The 26597-nt window shown below is 38.4% G+C and overlaps 1 protein-coding gene across 4 annotated transcripts; it reads right to left on the bottom strand.

Annotated features, from left to right (window-relative positions):
* Positions 1–190: 190 nt before the first annotated feature.
* On the bottom strand, positions 191–26018 carry slc26a10 (solute carrier family 26 member 10). 4 transcript variants are annotated; one of them, XM_061986209.2, is made up of 18 exons: positions 25602–26018; positions 20678–20791; positions 20416–20573; positions 20152–20316; positions 19913–20065; positions 19163–19245; positions 18936–19083; positions 18753–18866; positions 15238–15315; positions 15033–15128; positions 14612–14718; positions 9172–9241; positions 8853–9035; positions 8723–8777; positions 6619–6707; positions 2945–2999; positions 2673–2806; positions 191–2592 (listed from the first exon to the last, which is right to left on the bottom strand). In XM_061986209.2, the coding sequence occupies exons 1-18, from the start codon at positions 25867–25869 to the stop codon at positions 2554–2556; spliced, it is 2109 nt and encodes a 702-aa protein (XP_061842193.1). In that variant the 5' UTR covers positions 25870–26018; the 3' UTR covers positions 191–2553. The 4 variants fall into 4 exon arrangements, with proteins under 4 accessions (XP_061842193.1, XP_061842210.1, XP_061842201.1 ...); XM_061986226.2 differs by having other exon boundaries at positions 2673–2779; XM_061986217.2 differs by having other exon boundaries at positions 20678–20788.
* Positions 26019–26597: the final 579 nt, after the last annotated feature.

Here is a 26597-nt window from a genome sequence, read left to right as displayed (position 1 = left end):
CAAGTCAACTTTTTCTTGAATAAAAGCCATAGGTTCTGTATTTTTGTTGAGAGCTTTCCGGATATTGTGTCAGAACAGTCTGACAGTTGTTATTTAAAGGGGAACTTTTATTTTTAATTTTGCCTATCGTTCACAATCCTGATGAGAGATGAGAGACAAGAAGACACAAGTTTTTATTTATTTATGGCCTTTATACCCGCAAGTCACGCCGACCTCACTCTCTTGCATTCCGTCCGCTCCAACATTTCAGCCTCTCCTATTTGCTGGCTTCTGTACATTCAGCTTCAAAAAGATAAGGTTGTGAATCCTCATTTGTCCAAAAATAGTCGTCTTTGTTGTCTATTACCAAGTCTGCCATTATTACAACCGAAAGTAGGAACACACATCTGCTGCCAGAATTCAAAATGGAAACAGAAATAAAAGGGAAGAAAGACGTTCCAGCAATGATTAAAATGACCAAAGTTATTACATTATAAATATATACTTGCAGTGTGCATATAAAACGTTGATGGAGTGTTTTGAAGTTGTTTTAGAGGGCTTTGAAGGCTACAACGGTGACTACCATTAGTTGCATTTTGCAAGCGTTTTTTTTTAATAATCTTTAGGAACTTAAAAAAAAAAGACATATGTTGTCATAGTGATTGTGAATGATAGTCAACATTCCTAAAAAAGAGTGTCATTCCCCTTTAAAGCCTGTGTTTAATACATCGCAATGCAGTGGTCTCTTGTAGCCCATAGAACACAGACTGTACTCATCTTCACATTTTAGTCCAGCATGCCTCACATTCCACCCTTTACAGAACTGTAATGAAAAGTAACAAACAGCAGACATCTTTCACTCTCTATCTCTTTTGCTCTCTCTTTTAATAAAGTCTAGATTTACAAAACTTAAATAGAAATATCTGTAATACTAAAACAGCCACTGGGACAGCTGCAGACAAATACCAAAAGGTATTGGATGGCATGCCATGAACACATTAAACATTTATAAATAGGGTACAGTGCACTTCTCAGCATATTTATCTCTGCATTGCAATCAAATAATATTCTCTTCAAAAATTCCAGCAAATATGACAGTATGCTTACATTTCCACACATTCCCTTCCTTTCACACAGGAAGTAAACAAAATGCAAGCAGACTAAATATTGTACGTACTGTAGAAGATATGGTGTGCGTGAACTATAAGTAAAAGAAAAAAAGTGGGGTTAAATACACTCAGCTTCTTCCTATTCCTTTTCGGGCATGTCGAACTGTGCAAACGTAACCACGTGATGTTCCTTAAGGTCTGAAACAAATAAACCATACCATGCATAAAAAGGGGTAACACACTGCAAAGCAGGGGTCCCCAAACTTTTTGACTCGCGGGCCGCATTGGGTTAAAAAAAATTGGCCGGGGGCCAGGCTGTGTGTGTGTGTGTGTGTGTGTGTGTGTGTGTGTGTATATATATATATATATATATATATATATATATATATATATATATATATAAAATCAGGGATGTCCGATAATGGCTTTTTGCCGATATCCGATATTCCGATATTGTCCAACTCTTTAATTACCGATACCGATATATACAGTCGTGGAATTAACACATTATTATGCCTAATTTGGACAACCAGGTATGGTGAAGATAAGATCCTTTTTTTTTTTAAATTAATACAATAAAATAAGTAAATTAAAAACATTTTCTTGAATAAAAAAAAAAGTTAAACAATATAAAAACAGTTACATAGAAACTAGCAATTAATGAAAATGAGTAAAATTAACTGTTAAAGGTTAGTACTATTAGTGGACCAGCAGCACGCACAATCATGTGTGCTTACGGACTGTATCCCTTGCAGACTGTATTGATATATATTGATATATAATGTAGGAACCAGAATATTAATAACAGAAGGAAACAACCCTTTTGTGTGAATGAATGTGAATGAGTGTAAATGGGGGAGGGAGGTTTTTTGGGTTGGTGCACTAATTGTAAGTGTATCTTGTGTTTTTTATGTTGATTTAATAAAAAAAATTTTTTAAAAACAACAAAAACCTGATACCGATAAAAAAAAAAAAACGATACTGATCATTTCCGATATTACATTTTAAAGCATTAATTAGTTTATAATCCGTTTTGTCATTTAACATCAATTAACATTGATGTTCATCAACATTTAACATTGTCACGTTATCGATGGGAAAATTCATTTTTAGACATTATGATTTGCCTGAGCGGCTAGGAGATACCAAGAGTAACAAGCGGTAGAAAATGGATTAGAAAGGAAAGATTTAAAAAAATAAAAATAAAAAATAAAAAAATACAAATAAAAAAAACACTTTTTTTTTTACTTGGGACTTCCCGTGGGCCGGATTTTGGATGCTGGGGGGCCGGATCCGGCCCGCGGGCCGTAGTTTGGGGACCCCTGCTGTAAAGCCTCGATAATGCTACAACAGGCTACTGCATCTTGGAAACACAAGTACACATTGCAATCTCTGAGGAATAACCAAATAGAATATTTGGGTCCCAAATACTTGGTTGATGACTTCTCATCACTGGGCACCTGTCTCACACCCAAACAGTTGTGGTGTTATCAGGATGTTTTTCCTACAACAATAATAGCATTATTATTTAACACTAGCCTATAAATCCAACATGTGCATCATATCCGGTGCTGTCGGGCCTACCTTCTGCTGCTGGATGTACATGACCGCATCGTGTACAGTCACAAAAATATGCTGAGGCTTCATGTGGTTCATGAGGCCGCTTGATGTGAGGATTTTTAGAACGCTCTCTGAGGGAACAGAGACCACAAGTGATCCTGTCGTATGCATGCAGACAAACACACACATGGTACCAACTATGATATGACAGCTACTATTTGGGATACATTGAAACAATAAATAACTAATGCAAACAACACATTACAATAATAACAATACACAGTCAAAGGGCTTACCATTACAGTTGGACATGTACACGTGAACTCCAACTTTCTGGCATTCGATGCACATCTGCAATAAGAACCAAGAAACAACCAAGTTGGCAGGATTCACCTCACCCCACACATTTCAAGTATTTCATAGATTCATTCACATGAAAGAACCACAGCTGCCCAATGTCAGGAGCACTCATGCAGCCTCAGACCATGACACAACCCCAACATGCTTGACTCTAAGGCAATCATCCCTGTACTCATGTTGCCAGCTATCTAGATAAAAATGGCGGTGTTGAGACATTTAGTTAGCTAGCTAGGTGGTAATATAACTTAAAAAGTTGTAGACAGATTTTCATGAAACGTCTGATTAGAGTTGGGGTCTGATTTGGATAATTTCTACTACGTCACCTTACGTTTACATTTCTGTGTGTTTGCTTGCTGCTCTGCAAAGACAAACACCTTGGATGACTGACAAGAGTTCACTGTGCTTCTTTTATTCCCTTATGGATAACTCAAAACGTGATGGGCAGATTTTCATTTAAAAGACTCATATTATACATTTTTTCTACATTCAAAACACTTCCTTGTGGTCTACATCAGTGTTTGTTAACCATAGAGCTAGGAGTCCATTGCAGGGCCGCGAGCGACCCCTAAAGGGCCGCAAAAAATATCTCTTTCTCAGCTGTGGTCTGTATGGACCACAGCAGTACTCACTTGTAATTGACTTTTACACAATGTGTGGCAGTAACGACAATGTCAAACAAACAGAAGAAGTCTGGAGCTAAAGTCATTGAGACGTTTTGTACTAAAGGCACAAAAATTATGACTAAAGTGGTGAAGCTGTATTTTCATTTGCACTTTAATTAATTGGCAGTTTAGTTAAGAAACATATTCATGATCAAATTAGTTTATCTACATTAGCCCAACATAACTGTATGTTAATTGATTTTTGGATTGATTGATTTTTGAGTCCCTTCTTATTTGGTTAGTGCCGGTACTTTTTTTTTTTTTTTTTAAATCAGCCTGTTCTAAGTCTAAGATTTGTTTAATACGATTAAAATGAAGATTACGATTATAAATTCAATGTTAGTATTTGATTGGGCCTCGGGCCCCTCCGTAGTGAAAAAGTTGGGCCCTAAAGTCAAAAAAGGTTAAGTACCCCGGGTCTACATAACATATAATGGTGGTGCTTTGGTCAACATTTTGCATAGATTATGTGTTACCACTCTCTGTCTCTCTGTCTTCAAGATGGGTCGTTTTGTGGGCGGTCTTATTTACAAGCTGACGCCCTCCTCTAGGCCAAGCCCCCTTCGACTGTGCCTCCACCTCGTCAGCTAAGTTGCTGTTTTGAACGGTTCCTCATCAAGCTACGGACAGATATCATTTTGAACTATAGACTACTTTTTTTTTTAATTGACAACCTTGAAGTATTTTAGCATGCATGTGCGTGTACGAGACAGTCTGCCTCAAAACAAAAGGACAGCGAAAAAGATGGAACTTATTGACTACAACTTTGGACTAAACTGAATAAAAATGTCGGACTCGCGCAAGGCTCTCCGGGTAAACCGCTACCATATATGGAAATGTTTGCTGACATAATTAAGGCAAAATAAATCACTTAAGCCTTGAATTCCAAAAGGCTCATTTGGAACAAGTTTGAAAGAAAGCAACATTTTTTTATAAATACCTCCGCAATGCCTCCATGGTTTGAAATTTGAAATTGTTGGGACTTATGGGGATTCCAAATACACAAATGCATGCGCAGTGGAAAGTTGGTTTTGCGTAATAGGACTCTTTTAGCATTTAGGAAATGCCAGAAATGGGATAAGAAACAAGTGATTACACCTGGCTTGCACCTGGCTTGCTGACAACAAGCTATCCATACACTTGTGTAAAACAGAATCCTTCCTGTTTGGGTCCCACATAAGTTAAAGTACCAATGATTGTCAGACACACACACACTAGGTGTGGTGAAATTTGTCCTCTGCATTTGACCCATCCCCTTGTTCACCCCCTGGGAGGTGAGGGGAGCAGTGAGCAGCAGCGGTGCCGCGCCCGGGAATCATTTTTGGTGATTTAACCCCCAATTCCAACCCTTGATGCTGAGTGCCAAGCAGGGAAGTAATGAGTCCCATTTTTATAGTCTTTGGTATGACCCGGCCGGGGTTTGAACTCACAACCTACCGATCTCAGGGTGGACACTCTAACCACTAGGCCACTGAGTAGGTACTAGGCCACTGAGTATAAACCTTAAGAAAGTCAATGACTTCACTATAAAAGTGGGTGACATTGTTATCACCAGGAAGGATGAGGTCACCTACCTAGGTTCCATTCTAGAGGCTAATCTTTCCTGTGATAAAATGGCAACCAAGGTAATCAAAAAGGTCAACCAACGAACGAGATTTCTCTATAGAATCTCCTCTCTGGTCAACAAAAGCACCATGAAGATTCTGGCGGGAACTCTCGTTCAACCCTTTTTCGATTACGCATGCACCTCCTGGTACCCTAGCACGCCAGATCACACCTCACTCCTACCCACTTCTCCAAAGCGGGCTGGCTCAGGGTGGAGGACAGAGTAAAACAACTTGCACTGAGCCTAGTCTATAAAATCCGCTACACCTCCCTGATACCGAAGTACATGTCAAACTACTTCCTTAACGTAAATGACCGCCATAACCACAACACCAGGGGGAGCTCCACTAACCACGTTAAACCCAGATTCCGATCTAACAAAGGTCTTAACTCATTCTCTTTCTATGCCACATCAATGTGGAATGCGCTCCCAACATGTATAAAAGAAAGGGCATCTCTATCCTCCTTCAAAACCACAATAAAAGTACACCTCCAGGCAACTTCAACCCTAAAATAACACCCTCCCCGGATTGTTGTTAATAATCAAATGTAAACAATCAAATGCAGATATTTTTCTTATGCCTTCTGATCTCTCTCTCTCTCTCTCTGTCCACTACTTGCTGTACATATCCTACCAAGTCAGACCTACACTGTTTCAATATCCATTTCTCTGTTCTCAATTGTTGATGACTGATGATAACAACCAAACCTAACCCCCCCCCCCACCCCGAATTGTAAATAACAATAATAACACCCTGATGATTATCTTGTGTGATGACTGTATTATGATGATAGTATATATGATAGTATATATCTGTATCATGGACCCCGACTTAAACAAGTTGAAAAACGTATTCGGGTGTTACCATTTAGTGGTCAATTGTACGGAATATGTACTTCACTGTGCAACCTACTAATAAAAGTCTCAATCAATCAATCAATCAAAGGGACTGAGTCAGATCATTTCTACTACATTACCTTATGAGCTTCAGCTTCTGTGTGTATGCTTAAGGCCCCGCCCCTATTCACAAGAAGCTTCACTCTTTTTATTTCATTCAACGTTAGATAGCTCGAAATTTTATGGGCGCTTTTCAACTCAACTTTTCAGGAAATGTCAGAAATAGAATAAGGAACTGATTGGATTTTGAGGGTGAACCGGATCACCGTCTGGATTAGGAATTGTTCTATTAGGCCTAGTGGAGATCTGCGCTCTCTTATTATTATAACCCTATTTTAATTGGCATAGTACTATCCCTTGATAAATATGTACAGTAAAAAAGGGTTGCAATAATGTGAGGGGTGTACTTATTTTTTGTAAAATACTGTAACTTCTGCACACAAACCTGAGTAAAGAGTCTTGCTCCGGCAACATCAACAAATACCACACTGCTGCAGTCAATTAGAACTGCCTGGACTTCACTCTCAGATGTTTCTGCAGATATCCAAAGACAATCTACAGTTAACTTTCCAGTGGAATCATCTCTGTCATAACAATGAAATGTAATCAAAACATTTGAACATAAATAGTCTTTTGAACATTTGAACATAAAATAGTCTTTTATTTAAAGGGTTAGGGTTTCTAAATAGACATTCAAAATGACAACATACACTTACGGTATTAGTCACTGGAGTACATTAAGTAAACGTGCATTATGCTGTATTAAAAGTTTGGATTTGTTTTTGTTTTTTTTAATGCCGAAATGTTTGACACAACTTATTTATTGGTTTATATTGCTGAGTTGCAATCACGTGACATAGAAGCACTTCCGGGTTCCAGGCGATGGTCTCGAGTCCTGTAACTGCATCAGTGCAGATTTGGGCATATTTTTGAAGGTTTGGAGGCAAATATATAAGCAATCATGAAAAAATATTTAAAATGGGATGGAGTGGATTTATAGACTCTTAAGAAAAATATTTTTTTAAATATCATCATAATCAAGACTTTACTGCTTGCCTTGACCTCCCTTTCTGCGACACACATAAAGATTGGAAACACATCACGGAGGGGTCCACAAATTAAACATTTATCCGTGAAAGACAATGTTGGAATTATTCGTGTATCAATACAACGTACTTGATTGACTTAACAAGTGCCGTGTTGCTGTGATCGTGATGCTAATATAAAAAAAGATAAGTTTATTTGCAGTTCATTTCCAGCTACAAATATTAGTTTCATCTACAATTTATGTCTGCAGTTGTTTTCATGGTGTGACGTTTATATGTGTCTAATTATTGAGCTATAGATGTACCTGTTGTTCAGCAATGTTTGCTGGCGATATCAAGATTCTGTATATGCTGTTGAGCCTACGATAGATTTATTCATCTGGTTTATTAATACTATTAAGGATATTATTTCAATGTAACAAATAGCACCAATGATGCTATAATGTGGCCATCCATTTCTAAAAAAAGCACTTTGCTTTCCTGCACAACAACATAAGTATGGGGGGAGAGTGTGATCAGCGCGCCTGCAGGAGCAAAGGTCACCGCCTCTGTCCATGGTGCTGAAGACAGAGCACCATCAGACGGGGGCGTGGTATGTGCTGACGGCGAGACACAGCTGGCAGGTGATTAGATTTCACAGGTGGTACGTGTTAATCTAATCATCTGTTGTCTTTAACAGTAAGCAGAGGGGGAGAGAGGATACGGATGGGACTGAAAAGCCACATTCTGTTAGGAGAGAGAACTTTTGTTGATGAATATCATTAAAACCTTGTTAAACCTGCACGCTTGGCTCTGGTGCCGTGTCTGTCAGTGGGACCGCTAGGAAGCGACTTCCACAATAAGCTTTTAGTTTCTGTTATGAAAATTGCCAACAAAAATACGGTGGATTGGACCAACAATCAAAATATTTATTATTAGGACTTAACATGACGCTAGTTTATTTGCACACGCAGGTCCTTGTAGTTATATTTAGTCATAGCATTCACAAAACAATACAAATTAATGCAAATCACTTGGGCTTTTTATGTTTAGTTCTGCTCTTTAACACTACTAATATAGTAGACAATAAACTCGATTGCATCACAGAAAGTTTCTTAAACAAATCAAATGTTCAAACAAACATTTTATAAAGTGATCGCTACAGACGCAAGCGGTCCGATTGTATTTCACAAGATGATGAAAGTGATATTTTTAAGAACTATTTTATTTGACACACTTTTGTTTTTTCCCTGACTTTATTGCCGTTATGAACCACTTTTTCCGGGACTCTATGAAAGCTCTTTCCTATATCTCTATTATAACGACTGGAACACCCAAGAACAGAACAGTAATACGGCATTTTCTGCTCAAACTCTACACTCACTTTCACTTGTTTTAATGCTACGCTCAATCTGCTTGACCATCATGTGAATTAAGCCGCGAAGAAGAAAAACGGACATGACGTCATATGCAACCCAGCAACGGAGGAATAATGCAGGCAACTACCGTACGTCATAAACCTACCCGATTTAAAGAACTCATTTTCTGAAGAAAAACATGCGTTTTCTATGCCTCTCTCCTGAAGAATACAAAAAATATATATTATTTGAACAACATTTTTGACTGTGACATTTAATGAGCGCAGCAGTCGTACCACTGTGTTGACGATGGTCTGTCTTTCACGCTTCTCCAGAGCTTTTCTCTCCTTTTCTCGACTGCGGATCTTTTCTGGCGTCAGGCCCAACAACTTGCTCATCTCCTCCTTGAAAAAGCTACGGTTTCCGTAGTAAATAGGCCCATTGTATGTCAGGATCTTTATCCCTGGCACCTCATAGCACTGGAAAAGAAACACAAAATCTCATCTAACTTCTCAAATAATTATACAGTCTTTGAATTGATGCCATTTAAAGTCATTTTTAGAGTCTGGATTTGGGTTTCTGCTGAAGATGTGAAGTGGTGTGTCACACTCCCACCTTACTGTGATTCTCCACAGGTCTGTAAATTTCTGTGTTACTGGCCCGACCAAGCACAGAACATCCAGCCCTGATGAAGGAACCAGAAATGACGTGACCTTTGACTCATCAGCCACAACATCAGGTATATTTAAACAATTTCATAAGTTCTAAGCTGCATCAACTTCTGCATGTGTAAACATTACTTCAATGACATTCAGTATTATATCTGACTAGCCTCTTTTTTTTTTCTCTTGTGCCAGATCTTTGCAAAGTTTGATCTCAATCAGTTATGCTGTATGTTTTTGTGTGAAACCACTAACCAGCTAGTAATCATTTAACAGTATGTTTATCTTTGAGGCCGTAGTTGCGCAGTTTTCAATCCATCTTACATATTGAATCTCATCAGATTGAATAGCTGGACTTAACTTTGAGACTTTGAGTGTAAAAGCACTTAATTTGCTGTAAATAATTCAAACATCGACTACTATCGACATCCCACTGGGGTGAGTTTTTCCTTGCCCTTATGTGGGCTCTGTACCGAGGATGTCGTTGTGGCCTGTGCAGCCCTTTGAGACACTTGTGATTTAGGGCTATATAAATAAACAGGCTATATAAATAAACATTGATTGATTGATTGATTGATCGATGATAAAATGTTTTGTACATTTTTTGCAATAAAGGAGTATTGACATTTTCATTAGAGAAGGCTACTTGTTTATTTTTTTTTCAAGATGGCACGGCTGAGGTTTTATTATTTATCATGCAATCGTACGTACGCAACACGTATTGTTTATTACTCATTTTTAGTTTTTTTTTGCGTTTTACTTTGAAATGGAGCCAGAAGTGGCAGGTGGTTGCACCAGCTCTGTGCTATTGTATATCCTCTTTTGTGTTCTTTAATGTTTCCCTCTTGTTTTCATGTGTTTGTACCTTTTGGTTTTAAACCCCTTCTGTACTGCACGACGAGGGGTGGCACTTTCGTAGCTTGTATGCTACATTTAAAAAGCAACTGCAATTTCTGGGGGGATTTGTTTACACAATCATTATGGGAGACAAGAACACATATGTCTTTTTTTTAGGGTTCTAAAAGTGATTAAAAAAATGCCTGCAAAAAGCGGCTAATGGGAGTCACCATTGTAGCCTTCAAAGCCCTCTAAAAAAAATTCAAAAATCCTTCATCAACATTTTATATACAACATCCATCAATTTTCTACCGCTTGTCCCTCTCGGGGTAGCGGGGGGTGTTGGAGCCTATACACACTGCAAGTATATATATATATATATATATATATATATATATATATATATATATATATATATATATATATATATAATGTGGTAACGAACACGTTCATAACAATGTGCACAATTCTTACCATATTTTGGCATTTTTAAGCATTACCGAAACTTATTTCCTCAGCACATTTAATTCTGTTTCCATAGCAACACACTTCCGACTTCCGGCAACAAATGTGTGTCCCTACTGGTGTAAATGTGGAAATTGGAGCCAAGCTATGCTGAAATAAATGGTGTGATTACCCAAAATCAACTAGTAAAATACGTCTCCGGCCAGCTTGACCAAACAGACAACAGACAACTGTACATCAAGTAAGTCACTGTAATATTTATCACGATACATGCAGCACGTAGCCGTAGCCTGCCATCGCAAGGCGATGTGTTTCTACTAGGGCTGCCAAAGTTAACACAATAATAATGCGTTAGCTATCAATTTATTATTTAAATTTAAATTTAAATTTAAATTTAAATAACGGCACACATTTTTTTATCGGGCAATTAATGCGAACACTTCCTTTTTGACACTCGGGGCCACGCCGTACCGGGTGAACTTGGCTGCAGTTCACTTGCTACAGATAAGCCACAAGCGAGCAGAAATGGACTAGGGAAAGTGTACCTTATGGAAATATCAGGTTCAAAGTCATGGCAAGTTAACCTGACTCTCGCCAGACCCTTGTAGTTCGCTGAGCTCCACACAAGGGTCTGGGCTCGAAGGCGTTGCAAACTCCTTTCAGATAGCAAAAAATAATGAACCAATCAGGATCACCGGGCGGGATTTCATAGATGTGACGTAGCGCCGAAGTGACTGTTTGATTCAAACAACAATGGCGGCACGCAGCCCTCTCTGCGTCGCGTGCTGACATTGATTCTGCTATTGCAACTGTTTTGTCGAATCCATCCATCCATTTTCTTCCGCTTATCCGAGGTCGGGTCGCGGGGGCAGCAGCCTAAGCAGGGAAGCCCAGACTTCCCTCTCCCCAGCCACTTCGTCCAGCTCTTCCTGTGGGACCCCGAGGCATTCCCAGGCCAGCCGGGAGACATAGTCTTCCCAACGTGTCCTGGGTCTTCCCCGCGGCCTCCTACCGGTCGGACGTGCCCTAAACACCTCCCTAGGGAGGCGTTCGGGTGGCATCCTGACCAGATGCCCGAACCACCTCATCTGGCTCCTCTCGATGTGGAGGAGCAGCGGCTTTACTTTGAGCTCCCCCCGGATGGCAGAGCTTCTCACCCTATCTCTAAGGGAGAGCCCCGCCACCCGGCGGAGGAAACTCATTTCGGCCACTTGTACCCGTGATCTTGTTCTTTCGGTCATAACCCAAAGCTCATGACCATAGGTGAGGATGGGAACGTAGATCGACCGGTAAATTGAGAGCTTTGCCTTCCGGCTCAGCTCCTTCTTCACCACAACGGATCGATACAGCGTCCGCATTACTGAAGACGCCGCACCGATCCGCCTGTCGATCTCACGATCCACTCTTCCCTCACTCGTGAACAAGACTCCGAGGTACTTGAACTCCTCCACTTGGGGCAAGATCTCCTCCCCAACCCGGAGATGGCACTCCACCCTTTTCCGGGCGAGAACCATGGACTCGGACTTGGAGGTGCTGATTCTCATCCCAGTCGCTTCACACTCGGCTGCGAACCGATCCGATTTTGTTGAATCTATCGGATATTAATTCTTTAAAAGTTGAACAGAGAACGGTTTTGAAGGAATTGAGTTTGGATTTCCCGGCGTCGTTCTCATTAGCGTCACTGGTTGATTTCGATGTGAGTGGTTGAAGTAGCACGTCATTCAAGATAACGGACAAGTGGTTTATCCAATCACATACAATGATCTTTTTACAAGGCCCCGTCGTCTGAAATACATCTCCTATTGAGAACTCCCAGATCAATGTGTGGAGCTCAACGAACTACAAGGATCTGGCGAGAGTCAGGTTAATGGCAAGTTGTTCTCCCGACAAGAAAAGACTATTTTCGCCGTGAGAAGACGCAAAATCACTGCAGCAAACGCCTGCTGCGCATATCGAAAGAGGTGGGTGGTGCTTCACTTCTGTGTTCAAAGTACGGTTAAGGTGGAGTGATAACATAACATTTAGATTGTTACTGTGACTGCTTTAGTAAGTAAGATGACATAAAAGCTCAACAGAAATGAAAGACGGTCGGCAGGATGTCAAAAGGAGACTTTTATTTATTGCCAACAGCCGATCCGACAATAAAACATATAAAGACACTTTCTCAAAAGAATCACACACTTTTCCGGCTTCAAAATAAAAGCGCTACGTTATACATCCGGTTTAACTACATTTTGGGTTTATCCTTAATGTACGGCTTCATATTAGCCGCCACATCATAACACACTAACATAAATATTAACACCAGCAGGTAGTTACAGTAGGAATGGCTTAAATAGTTTATTATTTGCGCACTATTTACTAATGATGCACCGAAAATTTGGACGGAAAAATACATACTTTAATCACAGTGCTCCCGAAACCGATGTGATGACGTAAGCCATATGCACGGGGCTGTCTGGAGCGGAGGCAGCTCTTTAGACGTACTTTTTTATATTCGCGATATACCCGTGAACAGCGATCTTCACAATTTAAGATGACACTGGCGGCTTTTAATGAGAAAAAAAGCTCCCAGCAATGAGAAGCAAGTGAAAAAAAGGTCTTACAATACGATCATGCTTTGTCAGAGATGTTTTGTAATGTAATTCTGTGATATTTGCATTAAAAAAAATGCTCGTACATCAGTTGAGCAATGTGAGGGTGGGTGGGTTTGGGGGGGATTTTTCTGGCTGGCTGAAATATTGTGTAAAAACTTTTCTAACATGTTCTGGTCGAGTCCTCAATTACAGAATGTAAGCAGGCTCAATATTACATTTTATTAATCAATAGAAAAGGTTAAAACATTGTCCTGAAGCAATATGAAGACCATTAACGTGTACAACATGCAATGTACAGAATATCAAAAGTATTTATTCTGGTAGAAATATCGCAAATTACAGCTGGGATAGCCCCCCCTGAAAATTATCTGTCTAGGGTACACTTATTAATGATGAAAAATTATACCAATATGCGATTAATTTTGAGTTAACTATGAACAAAAATGCGATTAATCGCGATAAATATTTAAATCGTTTTAAGGTTATGGATCATAAATGAAGTATTGTTAGAGGTTTTTAGATGCATTCTTAAAGTGATTTAGAGACATAATAGATTGCTCTTTATAGCTGCATTGTTAACCATCTAGAACAGTGGTTCTTAACCTGGGTTTGATCGAACCCTAGGGGTTCGGTGAGTCGGGCTCAGGGGTTCGGCGAAGGTCAAGACACACCCGACTCATCGTGTAAATAAAAACTTCTCCCTATCTTCGTATTATGGATACGGCAACAGCAGAAGTCAGACTGTTTTGCAGGTGTGTAATTTGTTGTGAGTTTATGCACTGTGTTGGTTTTGTTCTTTGGACAAGGTGATGTTCATGCACGGTTCATTTTGTGCACCAGTAAAAAAACATGGTAACACTTTAGTATGGGGAACATATTCACCATTAATTAGTTGCTTATTAACATGCAAATTAGTAACATATTGGCTCTTAACTAGTCATTATTAAGTACTTATTAATGCCTTATTCGGCATGGCCTTATTATAACCCTAACAATCTAACCCTAACCCTCTAACCCTAACCCTAACCAAATAACTCTAAATTAAAAGTCTTTGTTACTTAGAATATGTTCCCCTAGTGTCCAAAAAACTCTAAATTAAGTCTTTGTTACTTAGAATATGTTCCCCATACTAAAGTGTTACCAAAAACATATAACTTTGTCTTGAATTTGAAAAAAACCCTACATTTTATTTTTCACTAAAGAAGGGTTCGGTGAATGCGCATATGAAACTGGTGGGGTTCGGTACCTCCAAATTAGAATGCAAAAAAAAAACCTTTTTGTCTTCTTGTCTCTCATAAGGATTGTGAACGATAGGCAAAAGTCCAAAGAAAGTGCAATTCCCCTTTAATTATTTTTTGTGGACTTTTTGAATCTGCACTGCAACCACGTAATTTCCACATGGTGGGATGAATAAAAGTATGTTCTATCCTATCATTAAAAAGGTATATATATAGCAGGATATCTGTAGGTAAAAAAATGTAATAAAAAAATTACCTTTGTGTGCGACAGATGACAGTCATCATTGAGAACACCACCCCGATGGCTAAACCAAGATCCACATTGAGAACCACTACAGACAGCCATGTTACCACCCAAACCATCTGCATGAAATAAAACAAAAATCAAATATCAATGCACATGTTGGAAGTGGGTGTTCTACTGGCTCATGGCCTTTGCAAGAATAATGCTAATGTGCAAAGGTTTCTGGAAGTATGGTAAGCAGTCAGCTGACCACATAAAGTTTTAAAAACTCCAATTAGTTGTGCTTTTGAGATCAGTTTTTGATGGAATGGCAACTAGGGAATTAATTACCATCTTCATTCCCTCTGCACACTGCAGTCTTATTGCGCCTGGGGACAACATTCCAAAATAGATTCAATAACTTATAGTCCTTCACCCTCCAAAAAAGCCTTACAAAGTCAATCTTGCTGATTCTCCACAGCTCTGGTAAGTCCTGAAACTGTAAGAACATCTGCCTCAGGCTGGTCACGTTGATGCATGCCAGGACTGCCTATGGACAAACATGCACAATGAGGTGAGTGGACTTTTATTTTCTTTGTCTTTGTCTCTTCTCCCCCTTCACCTGTGATACTGTACATACAGTAAAATAATAAACACACCTTTGGTAGGAAGTGGAACAGCGGTCCAATCAGCAGCAGAACAATTAGAACAACTATACTGGTAAACAGGCCAGAAAACTGCAGGAACAAACACACAAACATGATGCATCACTCACAAGACGTCATTTTGCTTTTAAAAGGGGAACTGCACTTTTTAAATTTTTGCCTATAATTCACAATTTTTATGAGAGACATGAACACATTTGTTTTTAATGCATTCTAACTCTAAATTAAACGTAAATAAAAGTCTGCTTACAATTGAGTCAATAGGAGGTCCTCTATGCCGTCCGTAAAGCCCTCTAAATAACCATCCAAAAAACAGCAACAATGCTCCATTTACATTATGTGACTTATATATTGACCAAGTATTAGCAATATTGTTATTATAAGCGCTAACGTTAAAGACATACTGTATTTTTAGCGGCACATTGTCACAAGGTAATGTCCCTTTGCTGCAGTACTGACGTCGACTGTGAGCTGCTTTCTCACCTCGGACAACGTGAAAGTTCATTCTAGACTATAAATCATGCCTCTCACCTGGATAGTAGAAGGATGAGGACATATTCCAATAAGTTGGTCAGCTCTGACAGGCAATTTAGACCTAGAAATAGAGAAAAAGACCCAAAAAGATGCTTGGCTCCAGCCCCCATTTTTCTTTGCGAGGATTATGAGTCATTCTTCATCTCAACGGGAATATATCAACTTTCTAACAGTCGACATCCCAGTGACCGCAGACATTGTACATTGTTTAATTATGTTTTTTGGCTTTCATGAAGTCTGCAGTGAATAGTAATCAGTGATATTGTCGAAGAATAAAGCGGGTTTTTTTTTTAATTAATGCGCCGCTGTATGCCTAAAATGAGCAAAATACGTAAATATTGCATGTTGCGTATGAATGGGCCTGTTACTACGTGACATTTATATTTACAGTGTGTATATAAGACCTTGATGGAAGTGTTTGGATGTTTTTTAAGCGCTTTTCAGGCAGATAAGAACGACTCCCATGAACTTCATTGTAAACTGGCTTTTGATCGCACTTATTTACTAGTAAAAATGCATTTAAAAAAAAAAGCATACATGTTCGTGACCTCCATTAAGATTGTGAATAATAGGAAAAATTAAAAAAAAAAGTGTAGTTACCCCTTTAAGACATAACCCGACAAAAAAAGCAAATAGCTCCACCTGGACAGCAAGCTAGCACTGTATGTAAAACTGTAGAACTCATGCAGGTTCAATATTTAGCCAAAATGACTTTGTAATAAGGTTTTAATGGTAACATCTCCCTCACTTGTTTGTCCCACTTTTAAGAGAAGAAGTGCCCCAGTTGTTTTGAAGTTGCACGTATTTATGCTGTCCTAAAGGAAAAACCTCCTCCCTTTTGAACATGAGCCCACCACTTCACGGCCAAAAACGTGGCTTTGCTACACATCTTAAATAGAGCGATAACGGTACTAATGATAACCTCGGTAAAACTCCTGACAGTTAGTATTACCGTTTTAAATAAAAATGATGGAAAAACCATGATTGATAACTGCACTTTGACAAACTCACGGACTGACTGGCACCAGCTCGCTCGCTTAAATGCTAACATGAAAATGAGACATAAACGTCTTTACCCATTTGGAAAACCACATACCCTAATCTAAACTTATATAAAGACATTGCTGTCTGAGCAACTACAATATTCAATTGTGCACAATGAACCTACAAACTGTGTTCTCTTAGTACAGAGAGACTGTTATGTGACGTTGATGTTTTTACAATGCATTCAAGGACCGCTGAACAGAGTAGGACACCACAACACCCACCAGAAATAATACACATTATTAATAGATTTGAGTTATTACACACTTTCAATTTAAATACATTTTCAAGTGCTTCAGTACAAACCAATATTTAAAACAATAAAAGTTTACAATAGATAAAATACTACGACTAAAACACTATTAGTGAAGCATTAGAAACACAAACCATGCAAAATAGTTGGTTTTCTAATAGTGTGTCTGTTTATTTTAGTTATTAAAATAAATCATAATTTGGTCAAAATATTTCAGTGTGTGGAGAAATACTTTCTGAGCACATTCAACAATACCACAATAAATATGATAACCGTGATCATTTTGATCATGCTAATCATGATATGACATTTTCATATCGATACGTCCCTAAAATAGAGTCCACAAGTCTGCCTTCTATCTGTCACTATGGTTTGTAACTTTGATCATTTTGTTTGTTGTCAGTGAGTAAGTTAACCTAGAATGAAATTGGCCCTAGTGTGTGGATGTGAGTGTGAATGTTGTCTGTCTATCTGTGTTGGCCCTGCGATGAGGTGGCGACTTGTCCAGGGTGTACCCCGCCTTACGCCCGATTGTAGCTGAGATAGGCTCCGCGACCCCAAAGAGAATAAGCGGTAGAAAAAGGATGGATGGATGGATGCTGCTATTATAATCTATCTGCGATGAGGTGGCGACTTGTCCAGGGTGTACCCCGCCTTCCGCCCGATTGTAGCTGAGATAGGCTCCAGCGCCCCCCGCGACCCCAAAGGGAATAAGCGGTAGAAAATGGATGGATGGATGTAATATTAGCAGTATAGTTCACATAGATATGCTAAGTTGCGAACATTCTGCTTTAAAGGTACTGTTTGCAATTTCCTCACATTAACATTTTTGTAAAGCAAAAAATATAACAGCAACACCACCGGCTAGCTTATGTTACCATTAGTGGTTTAATACAACACATTTGTTTGACAATTGTCTATATTTTCACAAAGACAAAGTTTATGTAATAAAAATGTTTACCGGCCCGAACAAAATGATTGAAGTTTACGGCGGTCACTCACCCGGTCTCGTCAACACGTACGCGCAGGTAGCGCGTGCACACATACAAAAGCAGTCCAAGAGAAGCAACAAACAATTTGCAGTTATGTTGTTGTGATGATAGAATATACATTCAATGACAGCAAATACTAGCTATCCAAATTGCTATTATTAGCAAACACCTAAAGCTAATGCGCGTGCATGTGTTACTTACGTACGCAATTTCGTCATTACGTATGAGAAGCTGTAAGAGGGCGGGATATACTTTGTAAAATACGTTGGAGCACTCTAAGCTAAGCTCTTTAATGTTATGTTGTTGCATGCGATATATAACATATATGTATAGTGTGTATGTATAATGTACAGTGTGTATGTAGAGTGTACAGTGTATATGTAAAATAGCACACTGTCTGAAACAGGCGCACCAAAACACAGCTCATTACCATCTAAGCTACAGGCACAACAAACAGTTTCCAAAAAGGCTTAATAAAAGTACTTTTAAACTGTCTAAATTCTAGCATCAAGGCTAGATTTTGGGCAGTGCACTACCAGTACGCGATTGTGAGAACTCTAAGGAATACTGTATTTAAAATTGTTAACAATTAATATAATATAGAATCTTTCAGTGACTGTAGAAAATATGAATTTAAATGCTACAGTGAGTCTCTGTTTTGTCTTTTTAGTGCTTTTTCAACCTACCTGTGTGTATCCCCCTGCACTCTCCAGTATGTTTGTGGTGGCCAGAGTGGCTGAACTTGGGAAGCATGTGAAAAAGGAAGACACGGTGTTGGAGATACCATGAGCCAGCAGCTCCTGAAATAAAGCAATGTATTAAAGTTAACTGACTTTTTAGCCAAAGGCTGCAACATTTCTGGACTTTACCTGGTTGGGATTTATGGAATATCCGTGTTTATCAGCATAGATCATTGCCAGTGAGACAGACACAGCGTAGCCAACAAATGTGATGGCGACCGTGTCTCCAGCAATGTGAGGTAAAGTGCTCAAAGCAGGCAGCCTTGGCTTTGGGAAGCTGATAACAGGAAAGTAAAACAACGTTAATCAGGGTTGCTCGTCTGAATGTATTTTTAATGATATTTTTAAAGAAATACCCTGCTGGAATGTGGCCAACAATTTCAATCTCATAGATTGAGTCCAGGCAGAAGGCATAGGCAACACCGGTGGCAATGATCACCTGAATGGGAAATATAATATAATTACTCAATTATAATACACAAATGTTTGCTGTTGCCATTATAATAATAATAGCAATTTAGAGAAGACGTTCTCAAAGCGATTCATTGGAATCATTTTAATTTCATTGCCACGGGCCATATAGGGGCAAAGTTAGGACAAGGGGTGTATTATCACAGTAATTGTCACCAAAATATTACAGTTATCATTATTATTGCTGTATTTTTGATTGTGCTCAAAAATGGTCCTTTCTTAAATGCATTTGTTTTATTGGCTAAGCTTTTATTGTTTAAATATTGGTTTGAACTGTAGCGCTTTAAGATGAAAAATGGATGGATGGATGGGTGCGTAAGAAATAAAATCTATTATTAATATTTATTATTTCTGGTGGGCGTTGTGGCGTCCTACTCTGTTCAGTGGTCCTTGAGCGCACCATAAAAACACCTCTGTCTCGTATTCCTCTGAATATAGAATGATCACTCATCTGTACTAAGAGAGCACAACTTGTAGGTTCAATGTGCACAATTGAATATCTTAGTTGCTCAGACAGCAATGTGTTTATATACGTTTAGATTGGGGTATCTCAATGGGGAAAGACGTTAATGTCTCTTGTTTTTGTGTTAGCATTTAAACTAGCTAACACACTTAAGAAAAAGACTCCAACTCACTGTGAGGATCTCCACAGGGATAGGCGTACGCAAGCGCTGTCGGTAGTGTGTATTGATCTCTTTCACCGGAACCAAAACCGCCAAACACACCAAGGAGATCAGCAGCTCTGCCGTGTTGGTCTGAGGCAAGTTCTCCAACACAGACCCTAAAGTCTGGACACACACAAGTTGCTGAGCAGACATTTATACATCATACCTATCGTACCGTAATTTTCTTAATCACCCATAAATGTGCCTACCTTAAAGAGGGAGAAAGTCCCCGTGTGGCGAGGAATGCGCAGCCCCAGCATGCTTTGCAGCTGTGAGACAGTAACATGGAAGGCAGCAGCGCTCGTGAAAGCTTTAACAATTGGCTCTGACAGATAGGTGGAGAGGAAGCCAAGCTGAAGACCAAACATACAGAGCTGGATGGAGCACAGAAGAAATAAATAGGAATGTAAGCAGTATTAGAGTCAGGTCAGGTCAAACAGTGGATGATCATACACTTCCTTGATCTGACTTACCATAATAATTCCTGAAAGAAGGGCGACAGCTGAGGCCACTCCAATTTTCTGGAGCTCAAAATCAGACGGTTCTGATGAACTGGAGTTCATCTCCAGCGGAGTGGGGACCAGCTGCTCTACAACAGAGCCAGTCATTAAACTCACCACAGCGAACGTACCTGAGAGAAGACCTTGGACCTCAGTGACGAATGCAATCCAATGTAATAGTTTTAAGCATTATGACAGATGGCTGAAATACCACAGTCACAGAAATGAGCCCTACCAGTGGATACGTGTCGCCCAGTGCCAAAAATCATGTAGAGGACCACAGGGAAGAAAGATGTGTAGAGACCAAATATAGGAGCTACAGATGTGAGCAGTGCAAAGGCCATTCCTGCTTAGAGGAGAATAAAGTGTAAATTAATACTGATATAAATATTGTTTCCATAGTGTGGCCCGGGGTTGGCAGACCATTTTTTTTTGGCCCACGACACGTTCTGCAGGCAAAATAAAAACATCCTGAATTAGAACATTTCACAAAAAAAACGGAACATCAAAAAATCCTGCAATTTATGTGACTTACTGTACGGTCGTTGATGATATACATGTGTCATGTCATGCCATGATTACAATTTTTTGAAAGATTGATACGTTTTCAAGTGTGCTAAGCTCTTACAAAGATTTTAGTTGGCGGAATGATACTCTAATACAGTGGTTCTCAACCTTTTTTCAGTGATGTACCCCGTGACATTTTTTTTAATTCAAGTACCCCCTAATCAGAGCAATGCATTTTTGGTTGGAAAAAAAAAGAGATAAAGAAGTAAAATACAGCACTATGTCATCAGTTTCAGATTTATTAAATTGTATAACAGTGCAAAATATTGCTCATTTGTTGTGGTCTTTCTTGAACTATTTGGGAAAAAAAGATAGGTTTTTATTTATATTTATGAAAGGATTTTTGAATTGTTGCTATTTTTAGAACATTTAAAAAAAAATCTCACTTACCCCTTGGCATACCTTCAAGTACCCCCAGGGGTATGCGTACCCCCATTTGAGAACCACTGCTCTAATAAATAATAAGAAAATATTAAATACTACAAAATATATTACACTAATTTGCTTCCTTACTTATAACACAAAGCTCAGATGTAAATGTTTTTTTCAGATAACTTAACATGTATTGATCTATATTGTACTGGTTTTAGTATCTTTTAATGTACAAAATGTATCAAAGTGGCTCCAGCATTCTTCAATGTTTCTGTAAACGGCCCTCGCAGGAAAAGGTTTGGACAGCCCTGATATAAAAGTATGCATAATAATAACCTCAGTAGTGACCATAACCCACATCACATTGGCCATGGAGGCCCACAAATAACAATTCTTAAACATTAAAAACAAATTATAACAGTAATACAAACATAACTAATACTATTAACTACTGTATAATTATATGTGAATAATATTTAATGAAATTATAAATATACACATTAACAGTAGTTATATTGTTGATCTAAATATAAAACTTGTGCATGGTTGCAAATTATTCAACCATCATTGTTTATTTTGTATTTATTTGCTCATTGTACAAACTTACTGTACAGTAGTTTACATTAAACCACCAAAACAAAAACAATTTAAATATGTGTCCTGGTAATATACTTAATACTGTCAAATATCAGGTGATCATGTCTAATATTTTATTGAGAATCCGAGTATCTGAGTGATGTGGCAGGACAATATAAGTTTTGCTTCTTCCAGCTCCCTTTCAGACACACACCAAATGTATTTATTTATTTTAAAATGTTCTTGTAATATTACTGATGGCTTTTGGTTTTTTTTGTAGATGAAGATATTGTATGCTTAGTCATTTGAATTGTGTTTTCATTGAGGGCCACATCGCAGTTATGACTTGTAACATGAATATATGAATATAAATGTATAACCGTCTCATATTATTACACATTTGCCTATACATATGATTATTTGATTTCTGGACATAGAAATTGATGGACTTGCTTTAAAATAATAAGTTAAGGTGACAAGCAGACATTTAAGTATTTATTTTGACAAACAAACTAATATGGTATATACTAATTGGGGGTGCTCAAATATGTGTGTAATCACATCCGAATTGCATATACTGTGTGTGTGTGTGTGTGTGTGTGTGTGTGTGTGTGTGTGTGTGTGTGTGTGTGTGTGTGTGTGTGTGTGTGTGTGTGTGTGTGTGTGTGTGTGTGGTGTGTTTATATATATATATATATATATATATATATATATATATATATATATATATATATATATATATATATATATGTAATTGTTTAATTTAATTTGATTTTTAATTAATTAATTAATTACTTTTTATCTTTTTATTATTTAAGAAACATTTTTTAAGAAGAATACCAAATAATACATTGCGAGAATCGGTTTCAATCGAGAATCGAATTGGGAGGTGCCTAAAGATTGCCTCCTCTAATAAAAATATAATATTTGTTGCGTGGGCAGATAATATTTTAATTTAAAATATGTGCAATTTCATGCATTGCATTTTTTTAATGTAAACAAGGAAACAAAAAATACTTTTTGTCAGAAAGATTAAGTACACACATTATTTCTAGGCTTTTACGGACCACATTAAATGATGTAGCGGTGGCAATCTGGCTCCCTGGCCTTGAGTTTGACTCCTGTGTTGTAAATGGTTTGTTGTGTTCAGAATAATTTGGTGAATTGAATTGAAATCACACATCAAATATCTATTACAAGTTTGTACGTATCGAAAATATATGTAAAATTACAATGAGGGGTTAAATAATTTAAGGAGTAACTGTATACACATACGAAAAAGTACAAATTAGTAAGTAAATAAGTCCAGATTATTAATAACAACTATAATACAATATCATAACGGATCATTAAATGTGTACTGTACACCAGTGGTCCCCAACCTTTGTTGCACCACGGACCGGTTTAATGTAGGCATTATTTTCAGGGACCGGCTTTCCACTTGTGCCAGACAAATACAGCAAAAATAAGTGCATGAAAAATACAACTCACTGTAACGCTGAATTCGTGGGAGCCATGGGCCTGTTTCTTTGCAATGAGATCCCTAGCAGGGATCCCTACCATCAACCTGCTGGGGGACTGCAGATGGAAATCAGCCTTTGGCTACAGTCTGTCACATTTATATTTTATATGTTCATTAATGTGCTTTGTATCATGTCACAAAGGTATGACAAATATAACAAATGGCAACTTCCTATGAGGTGTTTTATTGTACATCTATAAACAAGTGTATTGGTGTGTTTAGTGGGACAGGCGAAAGTTAAGTCGGAGAAAATGCATCCATCCGTCCATCCATTTTCTACGACTTGTCCCGTTCGGGGTCGCAGGGGTTCTGGAGCCTATCTCAGCTGCATTCGGGCGGAAGGCGGGGTACACCCTGAACAAGTCGCAACCTCATCACAGGGCCAACACAGATAGACAGAGTCATTTATAAATTACTTAATGTTTCTCTGCGGCCCGGTAGAAAATCCGTCACGGACCGGTACCAGTCCCCGGACCGGTGGTTGGGGACCACTGCTGTACACCACAAAATAGTCTTATAATACTAAATGATAATTAAGTACAAATAAAAAGAGTTAATAAATGATACTACATCACTGCTACTTCCCTAGCAGTGATGGACTTTGTAGAAAACGTAGCTACAGCAATAGAAAAAAAGCAACACACCGTTGGAGTATTTATTGACTTATGTAAAGCTTTTGACACAATCGATCATTCCTTACTTCTGCAAAAATTGGAAAACTATGGCATAAGAGGTGTTTCACAACAGTGGTTAAGTAGTTCTTTAAGTAACAGATCTCAATATGTGGAAATTAATAAGACTAAATCACAGCCAAGAAGAGTAACTTGTGGGGTTCCACACGGCTCGGTATTGGGACCTAAGTTATTTATACTATATTTAAATGATATTTGTTCAGTATCTAATAAATTGAAATGTATTATGTTTGCAGATGATACAAATGTATATTGCTCAAGAGAAGACTTGAAGGAAGTGTTGAGGGTAATAGAGGTTGAGTTGATTCAGCTAAAAAAATGGTTTGATATCAATAAGTTATCATTAAATGATAAGAAAACTAAATTCATGGTGTTTAGAGGTGCAAGGACAAATTGTGAAGCAAAATTAAAATTAAATCAAGTGGAAATTGATAGAGTATATGAAACTAAATTCTTGGGAATAATAATTGATCATAAATTATGTTGGAAACCGCATATTGAATATATAAAGGGAACAATATCCAAATCCATTGCCATTCTTTATAAAGTAAAACACATGCTGAATAAGAAATGTCTGCATATGTTATATTATTATTTTATTTTTCCATATTCAACATATTGTGTTGAAGTTTGGGGAAATGTTTATAGAACAAACATAGACCCAATAATTAAACTCCAAAAAAGGGTCATTAGAATAATACACAAAGTGTGCTACTATGAACATACCAATCCATTATTTATAAGTTCTAATGTGTTAACATTTTCAGATATTGTGTTTTTAAAAACAATGGAAATTGTGTTTTGAGTAAAGAACATCAGCTTTCCAGCTTGTATTCTTAGGTTATTTCAATTAAGAGGAGAAAACTATAATTTACGGGGGATATTGATTTTTGAAATAGGTAAAGCAAGAACTAATATTAAATACAAATGTATTTCCGTTTTAGGAGTTAAATGGTGGCACAAGCTCAGTGATGCGCTGAAGACATGTACTTCTTTGGTAAGGTTTAAGAAAACATTGAAAGGTGAAATAATTGAAAATTATAAAATATAGTAACAATTACTTTCATCCCATTGATTTTGTTTTTTTTTGTTTTTTTAACGTTGATGTTCCAGGTAATCTTATTTTCAGTGAAGGTTTAGGATAGGCAAATATAAGCTTTGGCTTCAGCCTATTCCTTTTTCGGTCATGCTTTTTCTTTTCTTTTCTTTTCCTTTTGTGTGTAAATGTGTATGATTGTTAAAGTCTGTACTCTTAAACTGGTCGCACAAAATGGTTGATTATATGATCGAAATAAACTTATTTCATACTGTTATTCAATTACAAATATATGAATTTGTAGAATGAATACTAATATTACTACTACTGTTATTTAATGATACCCAACAATACAATATATATTTAATATACTAAGATAAGACTTTTGACTGACCTTGTGGGATGTGGAGGACGCCCACTGTCAGTCCAGCAACTGTATCCCCTAAAATGCATTTCTTGAAGCGGTACCTAGGCAGCCAGTCGAAAATAGGAACTCTCTCCCGCAGCAAGTGAAGGCATGCCCGCTGTGAACACCTGCACCTCACCGCCAGCTTGTCCCGGAGCCTCAAACTTGCACTGGTGTTGTCCTCTTCGGAACCGTAGGCTTGTTTGAAGCGGTCTTCTGTGAAGATGCTCCGGTACACGGCCACAGAGGCGCTCATTGTGACGTCGACTGTCCGAAGACTACAGTAATGAGTGGGGAAAGTTGTGGGCAGCTTTAAGGCAGCCTCTACACCTTTCCTTCAGATAATGACTGTCTGAACTTTTCTTGTCTGACTCTTGACTTTTCCTCAAGTGCAGCCACACAAAGGTGAGCTGGAACAGGTTGTCACCAGGAGGGCTGGCAGGCTGTGGAAGTCCTCTGGGTCCTGATGCTAAACGGGTTCATCATTGTTGCTGTTTTACTTACACCAGTGTTTTTCAACCTTTTCTAAGGCCATGTCTACACAAAGTCGTTTAACCCTTTAAACGAATAATTATTTAGCCTAAGCCCCGTTTAAGCCACACTAAACAATCGTTTTAGATCCCCCTCCTCGTGTAATTTTTGAATCTCCGGCACTTAGCTTTGTATGGACTACATACCCGTGTTTCTCCTTCTTCTACATGTACAGACACTTGTGGAAATCACAAACGAATACCTTAAGAGAAAGCGATTGCAGCTATTTGGGATACAACATTTCTCAGATGGCAAGAGAACTTTCGAATGGGCAGCTGTGATCATACTTGCCAACCTTGAGACATCCGATTTCGGGAGGTGGGGTGTGGGGGGAGTGGTCGGGGGAGGGGCGGGGGCGCGGTTGGGGGCGGGGGACATGGTTGGGGGCGTGGTTAAGAGGGGGGAGTATATTTACAGATAGAATTCACCAAGTCAAGTATTTCATATATATAT

This window comes from Nerophis lumbriciformis, linkage group LG01 (genome assembly GCF_033978685.3).
Source record: "Nerophis lumbriciformis linkage group LG01, RoL_Nlum_v2.1, whole genome shotgun sequence".
NCBI lineage: Eukaryota > Metazoa > Chordata > Actinopteri > Syngnathiformes > Syngnathidae > Nerophis > Nerophis lumbriciformis.
This window is presented reverse-complemented; position numbering and strand designations above follow the sequence as displayed.